The sequence below is a fragment of the Spodoptera frugiperda genome, chromosome 30, assembly GCF_023101765.2.
Source record: "Spodoptera frugiperda isolate SF20-4 chromosome 30, AGI-APGP_CSIRO_Sfru_2.0, whole genome shotgun sequence".
In the NCBI taxonomy this organism is placed as follows: domain Eukaryota; kingdom Metazoa; phylum Arthropoda; class Insecta; order Lepidoptera; family Noctuidae; genus Spodoptera; species Spodoptera frugiperda.
Genome location: NC_064241.1, coordinates 6,614,694 through 6,633,077, shown reverse-complemented (window position 1 = coordinate 6,633,077; position 18,384 = coordinate 6,614,694). Strand labels below are relative to the sequence as shown.

The following is an 18,384-nucleotide window of genomic DNA, read 5'->3' as shown; positions in this document are numbered from 1 at the left end:
ATAGCCTTCCTCTATAGATGGACTATCCAACACAAAAATAATTATTGAAATCGGACCAGTAGTTGCGGAGATTAGCGCGTTTAAACAAACTCTATATTAAGTATAAATATACTAAGCTTAGGAATATGTACAGTAGAAGGTAAGTAGGTATAGTAAAATAGAATATTGTATTTTTCCAACTTTATTTATAAATACAAAGTGAAATAAATTAAATCTAATCTTAAACTAGTCCTTAGGACACCATTTGTTAGAACATTAATTACATCATAAAATAAAAGTGAAACCGTGTTGCTTCGATATACATAAATGTAACTACGTAAAATTGAACTTTATAATCATAATAGTAAGATAATACTTAATTTCTATATTGCTACGAGTCACAACCGGAACCAAAACGCGAATTGAAATGTAAACAGTGAGAAACTACTCTATCACAAGTATTTATAACTAGCTTTCCTTCTGCGGTTTCACCCGCAAGAATTTATTTCGAATAGACTCCAATATATCGGGGTACAGCGATAAAAAGTAGTCATGCTGGATGCTACTCCACAAAAAGTGAACTTTAAATGAAAAAAAAAAATACATTCAAATCGGTCCAACACCCTTAGTATGAGTTTGCATTACGTTTAAAAGTAATCGAAACGAGAGCGCGTTCGGCGCTCTGATTGGGCGGCTCGAAACCAACTAATCAGAGTAACCAACACGCTCTCGTTTCGATTACTTTAAACGTAACGCAAACTCGTACTAATGATGCAGTAGTTTCGAAGTCTATTCAATGCAAACAAACAATTTTTTTTAACATTATCATAGATGTGATTATGGGTAGATACAATATGTAAGTATGTACACAATTTACACTTTTGTTAACGAACAGTGCAAGTAGCATAAGTATAGTTTCCATGACATAATTACTAAACGCTCATAACATTAATTTGTTAAAAATTAAACTACGTACTACTGATGATTAACAATTGTAATGCCGAATACATGTGGAATATTGGAAATTATCGATACTAAGTAACAAAGGTTGGTTAAGGCAAAGAAAATGCAATCTAAAAGGTAAAGCGTCCACAGACCCGCATCGTACGCAACGGATGTTAGTTTATCTTGTTTAGAAACTCATACAACTGCGTCCACTAATCCGCATCGTACGGACCGCTCGTTGGCAATGCTTACAAGCGATGAGTACCGATGACGTCATACGGAATGCGTACGATGCTTGTGGTGCGTACGATGCGGGCCTGTGGACGCTTACCTTTAACTATACCATTATTAAGATTAACACATTACTACTTCGAATGTTATTAAAAATTGAACAGTCCGATACACCTATATACAGGCTGACATTTTAATGGTAGTTTTGCTGTGGAACCAATTTAAAAACTGTTACTTATTCTTTTGATTCAACTAAACAGCACCTTGCCTACAATAAGAGTGAAGATTCAAACAAAATAAACTCTCATGCTCAGTGATAAAGCACAGATTAGGCTGCACACAGCTTACTTCATTATGTCCTTATTTGTTTTTGTCACAAAAGTACTTTCTGCTACACAAAAACCACTATTAAAATATCAGCATGTAGGTCGCTATTCCTGGATTACACTAACATTGCATGTCACTCTATGTATTATGCGCATGTTCAGAATTTTCTTTCAAATAAAATATGTACCGTAATGCTCAAGATACAAAGTCCATTTTTTATTGTCGACAGGCTAATTTAAGTGTCATAATCCTTTGCAGTATCTCCCTAAATACTGTTTTCGTTTTCAATAAAAGTAATTCACGTTTTGTGGCTACGGTTTTCTACGTAATTGTCTTGGATTTAATAATTCTGAATGCGCAAACACGTGCCTAAACGAACAGCCTCAACATTACTATCAATTTAAACATACGAGAGATCTAATACTATACCACTAACATGCATCAAGCAATGTTTGAATTTACGTACCGTAATTTAGGAACTAAATTAAATTAAGTAAAAAAGAAATACAGTTTCAATCTCAACAGTTTAACTATTATTAACGTCAAATAAGGAATTATTAATTGAATTTAAAAGGAAATAATTCTAAATTATAGAAGTAATCATGATAATGTATTACTTAGAACTAAAACACCAATCAAATGTATGCCATTTTAGACCTTATTTCATAGGAGCACCAAAGTCGTACGACACGACACGATATTAAGCAGAAGCAGTTAATTTGGTCGCCGTCACGTTGTTGGTTGCGCAACCAAGTTGATACCAGAGGGCTTAGTACGAGTTTGTCTTATGATATAAACAAAACCGCGTTCGGCGCTCTGATTGGTTGGTTCATTCGCGCCGGTCAATCAGAGCGAAGGACGCGCTTCGCTCTCTTTTGGTTTTGAAAACACGTGCTAAGGATACAGATGGAAGGAATACTTTCCATACGAATAATTGCTTAATTTTGTTTCTCGTGCGACGTTGGTGTCATGCATTCTCTGTCACTTTTGTCTATAACAAGGAATATTATATCAACGAAACAGACTCAAGGCATATTATGATCACTTGATTGGTGTTCAAGCATTAAGGCATTTACGAGATGTTTTTATTATCTTTTTTTTTTGTATAATGTTGTTGTTTTCTATTAACCTAGAGTTGTACTTGTCACCCTTATGAAGCTGCTTAGAAGGTAATGCCTTTATATAGGACAGGCACTTGGTGCATGTTTTCAAAGCAAATAAATATTAATAATTAATGGAATAATAATTATTATATGATTACGATGTCACGACTGTGTTACTATCGCCCGAATACTCAAACGCTACTCAATTTAAAGACGCTCTCAAATGTAGTTCTGTCACTATCAATTCTTTATAAAATGACAGAGATAGCTCGATTTTTAAGTACAACTTAAAATTGAGTAGCGTTTGAGTATTCGGGCGTATGTCTATTGTATATACATACTATGTATATTAGATCACTGGTTTTTAATATAGTAGACGGCTTTATTACTCTATCTATCTCTGTCTTGCGTATAGATAATACACATGTGTTTATTGTACTATAGTACCAATTCAATGTAAAAAAGAGTTTATTTCTTCGCTATAAGAGCAGTTTTCCAAGTTCGCAATAGTTTTTAGTCGTGACAAATCGTAAGTTACGTATCGTGACGTAATAAAGTGAGTGAATAATAAATGTATTGTGGTGTAGTTACAACGTATTCTAATATAATATCTTTAAGGAAAAAACAAAGCCAAAAACGAAACGACCTTATTTAATTTATGGGAACATAAATAAAAAAGGTGAAAATGTTTATTGTAAATAATAATAATTAACTAAACATTCTAACCCGTGTCTCATTTCTTAATTATAATTTAAATTGTCAAAAAATCAAAACTGTTGTCTATTGTACTCTGTATATTGAATAAAATTATAACTTTACCGTGTCAATATAAACATAACCTGTATTATCCATAAAATATAACGTGGATTAGCTATGAAATAAAAAATAACTAAAACAATGTTAAGATTTTGACACGTGCCCTATTGGACCAAGCATTGCACCTTATTCCTACTCCTCTATTTGGGAGTCAGATAGTATAGCACTGGTCATATATAAATTAAAATAATGAGCAAAATAAAAATTAAATTGAAGTATTGGATATAAATAAGGTAATACAAAGACTAGATAACTTTATTTAAATATATACATACATACGTAATAACATTAATGAAAATCTAACTACACCACTTAAACTTTAAATGGAAAATATGAAAGAAGCTCTTTAAAAGAAACTTATTTAAATTTAAATAAATTACTGGCTCGAAATTTTCGAAAAAGAAAGAACGGTGCATATCACATACTCGCTTCCACTTCATAGGCAACCACGCGTTCCACGTTTAAATAAAATTCAACATGGCGCCACAAAACACCGCCACAAGCAACTGAATTTCGCGCCATATTTTTTAAACGCAATAAACTGTGCTTGATCGCAGTCAGACTTCTCCTTGAGTAGATGTACTGAAAGATTGATTTACCTAAGTGTTAACTGTTTTAGTATATAATCTTGCTGGGCGGTGCAGCGGTGTTGGCGCTCATGGCTTGTTCCAGGGTGTCCAAGCGGCGGTAAGCGTGGCCTCGGCTGTTGCGACGGCGACTGCTTTGTCGTCCTTCCAGTATTAAGCCGAAGAACTGAAGAAAATAAGATAAAATTTGTGAATGACAATGAATAGACGCTGTTTCCGTTCAAATGTTTGTATATAACCATTATGTAAACCGTCATTGTTTTAGAACATGACGTAATTGGATTGTTTATCTACTGATAGCAAATTAAGTGGGAGGCAAGTGATATTATTGGGACATGCTACTTTTAAATGGCATAAATTCCCTATACATTGTAATCTTTAATCGTCTGTCATCCCAAAAATTTGTTAGAACTAACCAAAATATACTTTAACATTCCAGTAACGAGTGGTCTCCATATAGAGTTAGACCAGACAGTTAATTTTAATACGTTAGATAAGGATGTGACTCATTATAAACAGCTGAGCCGCGTGTGCACTGCGAGGTCGGTATCGCGGTGTGCCTCGCATAAATATATACCACGTAGATATATCATAGGTTATATTGACACGAGTATTTCGTAAAACGAAGAAAAATTTGGTACCTACAGAGTGCATACTCAATTAACATGTAAAACTTCTTCAATTACTAATGATTGATTTTCTCATAGCTGAAATTAAGGGTCGTAGAACATTAAATTTGGCATGCAGAAAAAAAATTACTCCTTTATTCCTTCAGAAAAGAGAAAACGGTGTCAACTATTGAACCAATTTAAGTATGTATCTTACGCATATGGTCCAACATTACTCGAATTATCTATCTTAATCGACCCGTAATTGGAGCGGAATTCCCAGACTATTATTATACTTACTAAAGTAAACTAGCTCACTTTTGTTACGCTTATACGCCTTCACAGACAAAATAGTTCGCTGGAGACTGCTATAGGTATTTTAAAAGGGCGAAAATCATCTAATGTCTTCTCCCGCCTTGGGTAAAGCATGAGTGACAGACTCATACTGACTAAAATCCTCTGTTCCTACTCCTGCTTTTCAAGCCGGAGCCCCGGTAACCCGCTGCTAGGTAGTCCACAGCTCCGGATAAGGACTACTATAAGTTAATTTTTATTTTAATACAACTGTTAAAACTTACCACTTTGCTGACTTTGCTCTTATTATGGTACAGGACGTAAAGCAGTACCATGAGCACAACAGACGTCATGAAGAAGGGGAAGAAGTGGTCGTTGTCTTCTTCGGAGAAACCATCAGGCATCGAATTGGGGAAGAAATCTGAAAAACCATAACATAATACATTTAAAAATAATATTTGCAAGATTTGGACTGTTATCTACATCGGGACAGGTGAAAGTAAATAATTGGATGCAGGGTGTTAGGTACCAACACTGGCCGATCAGGGCGCTTACTCTTGGAACCAATCTCAATGTCAATGCAATTTTAATCCAATCAAATCTCAATAATTATTGGATATCTTGATTATACTACCCCAATCGTAGCTGTTAAAATAGCATTCAGAGTATGGAATATAAGGCCAAATTTAATACAGTTTAATTCATTCAATATCCACGCAATAATAATATGCAATGGGCGCTAGTGTTGCAACTCAAGAATATGAAATTTAACAATATCAATGTCGATCGATCAGAATTGAATTCAAGAGTAAGTCCACAATTATATAATATTATGCAATAGTTTATGTGAATCAATAAAGAAAATAGGTACAAACATAAATAAAGTTATAATATATAACAATAAAAACAAGTTCAAAGTCATTTCTATCACCATTTGTAATTTTCAACCGACTTTCATTTTGAAGAAAGACATTTTATTTATACTTAAAGGCGCAACGAACTTCTATAGACTAGGTTAAGACATACAAATAAATCTATTTGCGCAACTATATTATTAACACCTGAACAAACATGCGCGATCAGACTCGTGTATAGAACTTTAGGGAACAGAAAGTAAAGTTCCCTAGGAAAATGAGGATCCTCCGATCAGGCAAGGTATTCAGCCTGGCGGGCTTTCTGGCCAACTGTTCTTCGTTGGAATTCTCTATCCATGTCTATTCGCATGTAAATTTCGTATGTGCGATGCAGGATATTTATGACGTCATACGTTGATTTGCTCGTCGATAGTCTATGTGCGACTTCTGTCATCTGTCACTTGTTACTTGTCAATGTGTCGCCACAGAACTATGGATAGAGTGAAATAATAAACACTTCGTATGTAGAATGAGCTGGACGCTAGTCTTTACATTAAACTAACTTTTAACAACGAGTGCAACGACTTCGCCTGACACCATAATAAACTACCTACGGGTTATTCCCGCGTACCTATGGGTTATCTGGATTATCCAGATAACTCATACCTGGGGGCAATGCCCTCGCCACGTCGAGCATTTGTGATTTCATCCATACAGTTACAATAGTTTTGCACAAAAGATTAACAAACGTACACACATCCATATAACATCACAAACATTCGCATTTATAATATGTACAGTTATTTATGAGGATTGAAAAAAAATCATTAACTATATGAAACGTGAATCTTGAATACGTTTTTGTGTGCACAAAAAATGCTAAGCAGACAACAATAGTTATCATTATTAGGTAATTGATTCAGTCATAACAATACACTATTTAAAACTTCTAAAAGAAACAAAACCTATTAAAGAATAGTCTAGGTTTTAATTGAGCTGTAAATTACAAAACAAATATTTACAAAATGGTGGTTTCATCACTCAATCACCAATATTACATACAAAGGTGAATAACTTATTAAGATTGGCTGTTAAACATAAAACCGTTATTCAAGTCTCATGCTTGACAGCCAAACTTGAGACCAAAAGAAGCGCTAACTTGACCAAAAAAACCGTATCATTAGTCATGCAAATTACAATGCAAATACAATTATGTGCCAAGATGATAATCACTGAATTGATTTACATGATATATCTATACAAATAATAGTAACACAACCGCGTGGTCGATTGCACAACTAAAATTAAAACAGTTATTCCAACACTACTCTTATCTTGGTAGCATTTCACTGTGTAAATATTCAAAAAGGTTGAAATGTCGTTTTAGTGAATATTAAATAGATGAAAGTGCAACTGCGACTAAATGTCAGGTATATTCCTAGATCTGGATTTCATAAGTATTATTGAGTTTATTAGAAAATTCTCGATATTTAATGAATTAGACCTTTTTTAAGGGGGGAAAATCATCCAATGACTTCTCCCGCCTTGGGAGAGGCGAGAGGGAATGTCAGACTCTTACTGACCAAAAACCACCCCGTTCCTACTTCTGACCTTCGAGCCGGATCCCCGGAAAACCCGTTAGGTAGTCCTTAGATCCGAAAACTAGGGACCCTACATTTTTGTCCTGGCTCTAATGTGAAGCCATAGACTTAGATTAGACTGGGACTGACATGGGACTTATAACTAGCACAAATTAAGTGGTACAAGTTGCGTTTACGTAATTAACTGTGGTGAAGACTAACGAGTCACCTTAAACTGAATTTTAGATAACTAACTGAAATAAAACAAAAAAATCCGACTAGATGTTTTTGCCACTTAATTGTTAAAACTCTAAACCTCTATAATGAATAGCAGTTTATTACATAAAACTATAGGTGGATATTAGAAAGCCTTCACGTTTGACCTCTACAAAATTTTGTACAAGGTTTTAAGTTACGAGTGAGGTGTTTATACAGTTATTAGGCAGTTGATATCATCATGTACTCTGTTAGTAGAGTTTACCTTCACTTTTGTTTTGGTTCATCCCAATTATTTATAAATACTTCTAATCCATTCAATGAATTCTAATGTTTGTCGTGACATCATCATCTGCATACATTTGTGATGGCTCACCAAAGGTGATTTGTTATAAGTCAAAAACTGATATACGAGTTTGAGCATAAATTTTTTTGTTCTCTATCAATGTTATGAGTACCTAAATATGTATTACGTAAACTAATTCTATTATATGAAAAAAAACGTACGACCGAATTATGGGAACATCCAATACAAAATCTTTAGATTAATAACTGACTATTATAATTTCTGCTCAAAGACAAATAATGTTGAAAAGAAAACATAACTAGTTAATAAGTAATTTTTTACTCATAGTTCTTATGATTCAGAGTGAAACCGAGACATTATGGCCACATGCACTTAAACAATGAGGCAGTTTATAAAGTTAATGGTCTTTATAGAAACAAGATAGTCTCATTGTCGTTATAAAATTAACTATGGTTACCTTTTTGTGAATTTTCAACTTCATGAGCAGGCACTAATATCTTGTTTCTGATAAATGTTTGCTGGTTTGGAGTGTCCTGTTCTGACTTGATGTCCATTCCATCATCGCCAGCATCTTCATCACCCACATTGTCATTGCCATCCGATTCTGAAATATTGTGAAACATTTCTCATAAAGTACCTACTTATATCATATCAGTGCAAGGCCTTTTTTTGAGGGGGAAAAACATCCAATGACTTCTCCCGCCTTGGGTGAGGCGGGAAGGAGTGTCAGACTCTTACTAACTAAAAACCACCCCATTCCTGCTCCTGCTTTGAGCCGGAGCCCCAATAACCTTTTATCTCTGGATCAGCACAAGGCCCTCACACATGCTGAACTGGTGCTCAGTTTAGCACAGGCTTAGGACATTGTAGTAAGTATTACTTACGACTTAGTAGGTTTAGTAGTAGTAATAGTTAGTTACTTATACTTTGTACCCTTGATTTGTGTGAGAATAAATGTTTTCTTTCTTTCTTTTTTATAGAAATCTTAAAGACACATTATCCACAGTCAAACAAAAACTCTGTGAGTTTAAAATAATTATAACAACTAGTTAAGTTTATTATAGTTAGTGCTTTTTAAGTAGTTAATAGTTAGGTAATAGTTAGGAACTTTTGTCTTTTTGTTTCACAATGACTTCTGAATTTCTCATCACATGTGCAATAGGAATAGTAATTAAGATAATTAATTAATAAATTATAATTGTCTTTTTTCTTTAGAATTATAAACTGCTATTTCAGAAAAAAAACCAATGCCTCGCTCGCTTGCTTGCCTTGGTAGCTTGTTGAGCAAAGCCAATGATAGAAAATGTCAAGAAAATTCTGGGCCTTAAATTGTACATTTAAATTAACTGTCAGCATTATGTATAACTAACTGTACTAATTATTCAGCATAAAGAGTAGGTAGACAATCTTATCTTTACAAAAATTAATTAAATTATTTGATGATTTAATATAGGATTATCTTAAAATATTGACTGTTATCTACAAGAAAACATGTTCTGAAAACCTATATTTTTTTTCTTAAAGATTTCTATCAAATTGAAGTTAATCAAATAACATCAAATTAGTGATAAAGTTTGAAACATGCAGAATGTTTTAATTTAAAAACAATTTCTTTTCCTTCCTTCCTTTTTCAAATACCTATATGAGATAAAAGACATAATGTTTTTTTTACTGAATGTATTTAAGTCTTGCCTAATATATTTCAAAACAAAACAACCATTCAGTAGTCATGCATCAACCCCACAGTCAAACCATTGCAACAGTTTTGTAGCTAAGCCCTACTACTACTACTTTATAAGATTATTACTTGTGTGGAAGTAAAATAAAAAAAGTACTTCTTTATCTGTACATTGTTAAATTAAAATTAATAAAAAAGGTGATAAATATCAATGATTGATCATTAGACAAAATTAAATTCTTTTTAATTTGATAACAATCAATTAGATACTTTGCACTTAATGAAATACAAGTTATTTTTATGTTAGAAGGTAACTATGTAGATGTTTCTAATTACACCATAACTAATATAAATAGCAGTAAAATGAATTCAATCAACATACCTACTTTATTCTCTCATTTTCCTATAACTAATTCAAAACACACTAATAATAGACTAGGTACAACCAACACTGTTTTTGAGGAAATTACTGGCCAAAAGACAAAAGAATAAAATTAAACATGAACTAACCTCCATATTCATCAGTATCAGGTACAGCTTTCGTTTTAGGGTTTTCTAGTACAGCGTCAGGTTTCTTATCACTGACAGCCAGATTTTTACTAGTGTCGGGAAGGGACGGATCATTCGCAAGAACTGGTTTCTCCTCACTAACTACAACTGTTTTAGTAGAACTATTGTTGCTGGGAAGGATATTCTCTGGTGGGGGTATTGCAGGATCTTCCATTCTGTCTACATTTGGATCAGATTCTTCATTCTTTGGTACACTCTCTGCATCCTCACTGTTGAGTGTCTGCTTAGAAGGATCATTACTAGCCGCTGTCTCAGGCTTCGCAACCTCTATATCGGAGCCTGCAACTTCAATCTTTTGAGTTGACTTACTCACTGTTGGGTCCGTCTGCTTTATCTGTCCATTCCATGTTTTAGTGTCCGCTTCCTGGTTAATTGGGTTACTGTTAGCAGGCACCGGCACGTCAGCCTTAGCACTCACATCTTGCTCTGAAACAGCTGGTGGTGCAACTGCATTGTTGTTAGCATTGTTTGCCACTGTAGACGCAACTTGGGCCCTCAACTGTTCCAAGCCCCATTTGTAATATTTACAAAAGTAGTTGGCATCATTCATTGTGTCCTCTTCGCCACAAATCTCTCCACAAGAAGCAGGGAGCTTGAAATACTTCTCGGCATATTCCTTGTAATTCACAAACTCTGACACATTTGTGAAAACCCATTCTTTAGCCAGTGCGCAAACAGCGTTCACATCCTGTTTCTCATTCACTTTGGCTAGAGATTCTTCGTTCGCCAATAACTTTGCTGAGCATAACTGCGTATTTATGTCGAGGAATATTAAACATTGAAATTGTTTTTTCTTATAAGGCGGCACGATTATATTACAATCTTGTATTTTGCTTGATATTTGACTGCTTAGAACAGAATTATCGCATTTGGCTGCTAGTGTCTCGAGTGAGCTTGATAATAACTGTGTTTGAGAATTGACGGGATTGATCGGGTTACCCAAACTTTGATAACACGTATTTATTAACAGAAATGCAAGAAAATGACGAAACATTTTTACTGAATACTCTTGTATTTTTGCACTAATAGGAATTGTATTATTTTAACACAACACGCTGTCGTCAGAAGAGAGGAGACAATCAACAACGTCAATCGTCACGTCAATAAGAATGAATTGTCAAAATGAAGTACTGTCAACGTCAACTGTCGTATCGTGTCTGACATCCAAACCCAATAGAGATTGCATTAGTCTCTAGTTCAGGATATATAAATATCGATTATAAGTAAATACATTATTAATCATGATATAATAAATGGGGGTTTTAATTTAAAAACACAATTTGACGAATTAAATTTATTGATGTTCTTTTATCTTTGCCTACCCTAATGGGAGATAGACGTAATGGTGGTAGGTATATTTGTATGACTAATGGCGGGAATATAAAATACATATTTGCGTAGACTCCTGTGCCTATCTTATTCTTATTTACTGTGATTAAAGCCACACTTATATATTGTAGCGTGTCGTCTGGTTTCTAAATCCTTACAATCGATTGGTGGCCACTGGGCCACGCCACGCCACCCCATGATATAAAAGTAAGTCTCTGATCTGACTTTATTATTGCAGAATGTTATTATGTTAACCCTTTACGGACTTGCCAATCTGAAAATACTTTTATAAAAGACCAATAAATACTATCGATGTCGATTTTACCACCAAGTATTTCGCCTAGACAGCCCTAGCAGGTGACGTCACAAATTAACCGTCAAAATAAGTTTTTTTTGGTTTGGTTTATTTGAATATGTGGCTTTTGAGTTTTAGAAAATTAAAATTCGATTTTGCTACGTTGTGAAGTTTCTATTATGGAATATCTTAATAATCTAGTGCAGTTGTAGTAGTTTCATTAAAAACAAAGCAAAATTATCATTGTGATATTTAATTTATTTATTCATATGATTTTTTTACTTCGCTATGTTACTAGTATTGTATTAAATATTTATATAGGTAGGTACTTGGTACTTAGTAGTTATGTAATTTTAATTTGTGTTTTTCAAAAACGCATAAAAAGTGTACGAACTCCTCAGCACCTAAAATAGAATTAAAAAAATATTAGAAAATACCTAGTTAATTCAAATGACATCTCTACATAGGTACAGTAAATAACTAGTATTAAGATAAAATGCAAGTAATTTACTAAGCAGATTGGAATAGATTTATGAAAATAACACTATGAAACTGACTTTAACAAACACTGTTTTTTCTTGATCATGGTTTATCTTTAAATCAATTTGAGCCAATTTTAAGTACCTACATGCAGTATTTCGGTAGTAAGATTCCTTAGTATTTTCTTTCACTTACCGAAACAAAAGTGCTGTTAGAAAGCGGTATTAGGTCACCCGCCACGAGGTTTATGGAACGCTTTATTCTTTCCATAAAAATAATAACAGCACGTCTATACTCAGCTGGTATTTCCAGCCAGTCCGAAGCATAAATGGATTCTATGAGTTTTTCACTCTGTAAAAGATTACAAGTTAGAGCGAGAGTAGAGATACGGCCAGATTTAAGCCTGTGTATCTAAGATTAAATCTACCAGTAGGTAAGTAGGTAGGTTATTATGATATAGTATTATTAGGTATGATGATGAAGAAAATCCTTATACCAACTTTTTGCAAACAGATGACTTAAAACTATCCTGGTAGCAGTGGTGTCACACCTTAAACGATCTTGCAATATTCCTACATTGCTTACAATTTAAAAAGTTGACCGCCAAAACTATAGGGTTAGTTAAAATTAAAATGCATCTACACAAATAGGTACATAGGTAGGTTACTCACCTCATGTGTAACTTCATTTCCATAAAAACAAAATATGAACAATTCCGTAAGAATGCAGCACATATACATCAACATTGATACAAATTCCACTGACATGGGGTCTATCTGCAAGAAAGAAACTATATACATAGCTTAGTATCAGTGGATACGGTCACATAGTTTCACAACTTAGTTATTACATCTTCGTAGCATAGCTACATAGCACATCTCTGGTGGAAAAGCAACCTAAGATTAAAATTAAACATACAGAGACACCCAGAAACTAAAGCACAACTTAAAATTGCATAGCCTTTCAGTATTCAGGCGAAACTTACATTGACCGTCCTGTAAGCTGTAGTGCAGATTATCCAACCGCTCACTAAAAATTGATACAACACAGCGCCGCTAAATACCTCTTGAATTACACCTGAAAATCTAAATGAACTTTCTCTTTATGCTGGTATTTTCTAATGTTTCCTTTGAGACTTTTTTCCCTGAAGGAGTAAGTTGGGTAAACAGTAGGTAGTGAAGGTACCTACATACAATATTTAAATGTGATACACATTTTTTTGCTAGTAATGTGGACTTTATAGAGTCACGTGTGTGTGTCGCTATTGCTATATACAAAGCACAATCAGACTGCATTTTATTACGAACTTAAGATTTTATTATAGTGAGCTATAAATGTATTTTTACCCTCTTGGTGCTACCTATCTATTTGCTAATTAGGTAGTGAACTCATTATCACAAGTTTGCTTTACATTTAACGAAATCGCAACGATAGCGAGTTCGGTGCTCTAATTGGCCGGATCGAAAAAACCAACCAATCAACTCGTTTCGATCTCTTTAAACATAAAGTAAACTCGTACCTACTAAGGATCCTGGTGGAATGTAACAAACTACCTAATTTAAAGCATAACTTACTTAATAATTTCATCGTAATGCAACAAAACAATTCGAAATCTTCTCTCCAGAACAACGTTAAAATCCTTCCTCGACATCAATGCTTCTTCCTTACAATTCTGAACAATGTTTTCTAAATCTAACCTGCAAAGTGAACGCATAAACATTCGGTGTTAACCTTTTATTTGTGACGGTAACCTATAAACTACATCTAGAGAATCGTTCACCTGAGAATAGAGAGCTGAGTCTTGCACTGAGTGAGAAAAAATGTGATAAAAACATCCATTGTTGTGTTACTGAACGCCAGCCAAGAAGTTTGTACCCACACGTAAAATGCTACGAAGTAGAATCTGTGGAGAAAAGGATTTAGATCTGTATAAAGATATGTGATAATAGTGTCTATGTAGATTGTTATTCACAATTGGTTATTTAATAGAAAAAAATATGTCTCCTTGAGTAGGTATCTATGTAAATAATATCGAGAACATTTTATGGGTTTTCGATGAAAAGGGTTTCACTACATTAACTTCATCTATACTTTGAAATCTAGCGATCCTTAAAAGCACCTTAGTTACGTACTATTTGAGTCTGGAATTGTGCCCAGTATATGGCAATAGGCTCACCCTCTATTACATGAGACTTATAACACAAATGGTGAAAAGTGGGTGTACATTGTACAGTGGCATTAAGTGCCGTTATGTGCAGGTGCACCTCTGTCTATCCCTTTAGAAATAAAAGGCGTGACGTTGCGTTATGCTCGTAATTTTCACCTACCTCATTTTTCGCACTCCCAAGCCTTAGTTTTAAAGAAATACTAGTACAGTTCAATGTTTTATAAAGAAGATACTTAAGCATACTTTATAGTATAGCTAAGCTTATTAACCAATGAATGTTTGAAGCAGGACATTAGCCTCTTTAGAACGCCTCAATGAACGGCCATAACACTGAAACCTTCATTGAAAACCACTTTGTTGATCGCATTTGGACGATAACGGTTCTCACCGTTGCTGCACCTTCGTAAATTGATTATTGGCTCATACTTTTTTTAAATGATGCCACAGACTTGTGTGGGAGAGCCATGCTTCGGCACGAATGAGCCGGCTCGACCGGAGTGATACCACGGCCTCACAGAAATCCGACGTGAAACAACGCTTGCGTTGTGTTTCGTTGTGTGAGTGTGGTTACCGGAGGCCCGATAACTCTCTTCCCCAATCCCCGATACCTTAGGGTATGTTAGCAACCCTTAAATTCCTAACCCTCAAAAGCCCGGCAACGCACTTGTAACGCCTCTGGTGTTTCGGGTGTCCATGGACAGCGGCGATTGCTTACCATCAGGTGATCCGTCTGCTCGTTTACCGACTTATACCACAAAAAATGACTAGGATCAATTCTATGAAGTAGTTATATAACACATTTGTAAGCATCAGTTCAACTGAACTGTATCAAATAATTAGATAACAATTGATTCAATCATGACATCTATATACTCGAATTGAACAATTAGTATTGTAGTGATTCAATCGGTGCCTAAAGCCAATATAAGCGAATTGGCTTCTATCTAATAATAACTAAAGTAGCATAACTATTGTGACTATCAATCTCAACAATAATGTATAAAACGTCCTAGGTACTTACAATTTAGAAATATCTGCACAATAATTCCCTTCTCAGTAGTTATAACACATCGCAAATAAAGTTACCGTCTGCAACTCAATATTTAAATATCTAAAACGCAAGGCGGAAAATATTTGAAACCAACGGCACAATCAACTTGCTCATAATATTAAAAAATAAAACCAGAATACCTATCTACCTATTAGTTGTACAAAAATAAATGCAACTTAACCTAATATAATCCTAGGTGGTCAAAATTATGATAATATTAATGTGGAAGGCCGCATAGTTTTACTAGCCGCCGCTAGATACGCTACGTATTACATAATGAGTAGGTATAGGGTACAAAATGTACGTTTTACGTGCAAATTTCAACTTACTGCGGACTTAGGTTAGCGTCAAAGGGTAGCCATATTGCGAACTCGACGGGTTTTCTCTGCACGTATAGTATGACCGGGTATAGAACCCACAACAAGCAGGTGGATAGTGCCACGGTATTGAATACCCGTAGCAGTAATCTTGCCTGCCTGGCCGTCGCTAACAGATATTCCCGATGCTCCGGCTTTTTCTGATTAAATATTGGACCTGCAGAAAATATTAGTAGGTTATTTAACTATTCGCTTTTACTAGTTTTTGGTTAATGATATTGATGATTGCAGTGATGTCTATTTATCATGAAGAGCATGGTTTTATTACTCTATGTATACAGAGACAATTTTATCTCCAAGTTCAATCTTAATACATACAGAATTTGTACGCTGAATAATCTTTAAGACGGGATACACATAAATATATTGTGTAAAAGTAAACAGAATCCGACGAAAACCTGGAATCTTATGGATATAAAGCAAAAACAAGATGACGAGAAGCTATTTAATAACACGACGTTGTACTAAATAAAACATGAAGACATTACCTTTCATTATATTTAAAAGTATTTCAATGCGATTAGCTTTCTTCCAAAGGACAATTTGTTTGTAGATGGAATCAGAATTAGTGAGTAACAAGAACATCGTATCCATTACTTTATTTAGATCATCTCTATCCTGAAAAAAATGTGAAAGATTTATTTTCGTAATATTAAGCGAATGGGTCAAATATCCACTTCAGCTTGCTAGCCTGCTGAGCAATGTTAGTGACTTTTGTTCGTGTGCGGATCTCCTAATTTCTGATTAAATCTATTAGCAAGATGTGTCTTGTTAATAGATTTAATCTCAATGCTCAATGTGTTGAGCAAAGGCCATTCCATAGCACACTATAAAAACAAAAACGGAAGAAATTTCTAACCAGCCAGTCCATCTCCTCTTGTGACTTCTAAGTTAGAGGAGATCTATATTTTAATGGTTATGATTCGGAGCTATGGACTGCTTCGAAGCTGCGGACTGCCTAGTGGGTTGCCGGGGCTCCAGCTCGAAAAGCAGGAGTAGGAATGGGGTGGTTTTTAGTCAGTAAGAGTCTGACACTCCCTCTTGCCTCGCCCAAGGCGGGAGAAGTCATCGATGGTTGTGATGATAACGATGATGACAAAGTGAGAATGTTTGTGGATTTTAACTTTGGATAAAGTCTATAGTCTCAGTAATAATAATTTATCACGGAGACTGGACACGTGTATGGTAAGTACCTTTACCACTCATTAAATAACCGTCTACCTCTTCAGGGAATAACTTAATCACATTGCTAAATAGAAAATAAAAAGATTTTAATGAGTACCATTTGACGTACCATAAACAATGCAATTGTATATTTAAAATTCATATCTATAAGGTATATTTTATCTGAGCGATAGTCAGACAACTGATCCTCATTAGTAACAAAATTCCTTCAACACTTTTGGGGTTAGGAAACACTAAAAATAAGCACTAAATGAGTACGACCCCATTTTAATCCACGGTCCAGTATTGTACTCATCTAGGTACCTTATATAACCCACAGTCCTTCGGAAAAATGTGACCTTCAGTTGATTATACACTGAGGACCACATCCAGGAGACTTGACCTCTATAATACATACCTACCTAGTTTCATGAGCCCGAAACACTGAAAATACGTAGTAATATTACCGGCCGGTACTTACTTGGTAAACTTTCATAATTTGTTGACCCGTATACAGCAAAATTAGAAAGAATATTAGCCTCATAAAGGCGGTGTGTAGAATCCGTTTCATTTTCGCTGAATTCGGATCTAATTGATAGAAACCACAGAAGTTTAAGTTCTTCAAATGTGGTTTTACTCCCATATATGCTAGTTTATCTTCCATGTTGAACAATGTAGTTGTATTAACCACCATTTCTCATCGTCTTATATAGTCCTTCTATTGTTTAAATATTTACGGGACAAGAGCCGTCATGGAATTGAAATGTGTAATTGTTATTTATCCGCTATCATAACCTGTAGTTTGTTAATTACAGATTGTGTCATTTTGACATCTCTGTGGTGTAATTAAGTTTGGACAGCTTGATGGTCCAAGATTGTTTAAATAAATAACAAAATAGTTTGACTATATTTGACACCATGCGCCTGTTTCACCACCTTCATATAAAGGCCCGCTAAACTTATGTGACGGTTAGTGCATAGCATACAAATTACGTTCTTAATTCAAAGTTATCTGTTACACAGTGGCTATACAGACATTGTGAAATAAGTCCTAAATAGTTAAAATATTGTAACATTAGGTAGTACCTACCTAGAAGAGTATTTTCTAAGGTAATACAAAACCTTGAAAGTTATTCTCCTTAGACTAAATCAACATTCAATCAAAATAAGTTAAATACAAAAAACAAAAAACCGTAAACAGAAAGAATTAGAATCCCATCGTAAACTTTTAATACAATTATGTTCATTTAAATTTTTCCTCATTCATTCAAGGTACCCATGGATTTGCAAAGCAATAATTCTTGATTAACACGTCAAATAAAATCAACTACAATACAACTGTTGTAACTTTTGTAGTATTCATGAAATAATATTATGTTAGCGTAAAGGAAAATAGTATTTATTCACTTAAAAACCAAATAGTTTT

General features: G+C 34.5%; 2 protein-coding genes across 2 annotated transcripts; both read right to left on the bottom strand.

The window, feature by feature from the left end:
* Positions 1-165: 165 nt before the first annotated feature.
* On the bottom strand, positions 166-11,210 carry LOC118269721 (trans-Golgi network integral membrane protein 1). Its single transcript, XM_035584982.2, has 4 exons — positions 10,036-11,210; positions 8,305-8,451; positions 5,175-5,311; positions 166-4,154 (listed from the first exon to the last, which is right to left on the bottom strand). Exons 1-4 carry the CDS (start codon positions 11,087-11,089, stop codon positions 4,017-4,019), a joined length of 1,476 nt encoding a protein of 491 aa, XP_035440875.2. The 5' UTR covers positions 11,090-11,210; the 3' UTR covers positions 166-4,016.
* An 862-nt stretch (positions 11,211-12,072) lies between these two features.
* Positions 12,073-17,816, bottom strand: LOC118269900 (odorant receptor Or1-like). The gene is made up of 9 exons (XM_035585266.2): positions 17,440-17,816; positions 16,283-16,412; positions 15,747-15,951; positions 13,980-14,102; positions 13,774-13,896; positions 13,185-13,284; positions 12,871-12,975; positions 12,395-12,550; positions 12,073-12,123 (listed from the first exon to the last, which is right to left on the bottom strand). The coding sequence occupies exons 1-9, from the start codon at positions 17,650-17,652 to the stop codon at positions 12,073-12,075; spliced, it is 1,206 nt and encodes a 401-aa protein (XP_035441159.2). The 5' UTR covers positions 17,653-17,816.
* Between the last annotated feature and the right edge of the window lie 568 nt (positions 17,817-18,384).

Coding starts and splice junctions, on each gene's coding strand:
- LOC118269721 (XM_035584982.2), bottom strand. CDS start 11,089: ATGTTTCGTCATTTTCTTGCATTTCTGTTAATAAATACGTGTTATCAA. Junction 8,452..10,035: donor TGATACTGATGAATATGGAG/GTTAGTTCATGT, acceptor ACAATATTTCAG/AATCGGATGGCAATGACAAT. Junction 5,312..8,304: donor AGTTGAAAATTCACAAAAAG/GTAACCATAGTT, acceptor ATGGTTTTTCAG/ATTTCTTCCCCAATTCGATG.
- LOC118269900 (XM_035585266.2), bottom strand. CDS start 17,652: ATGGTGGTTAATACAACTACATTGTTCAACATGGAAGATAAACTAGCA. Junction 13,897..13,979: donor ACTCAGCTCTCTATTCTCAG/GTGAACGATTCT, acceptor TTCACTTTGCAG/GTTAGATTTAGAAAACATTG. Junction 12,976..13,184: donor CAGCTTACAGGACGGTCAAT/GTAAGTTTCGCC, acceptor TCTTTCTTGCAG/ATAGACCCCATGTCAGTGGA.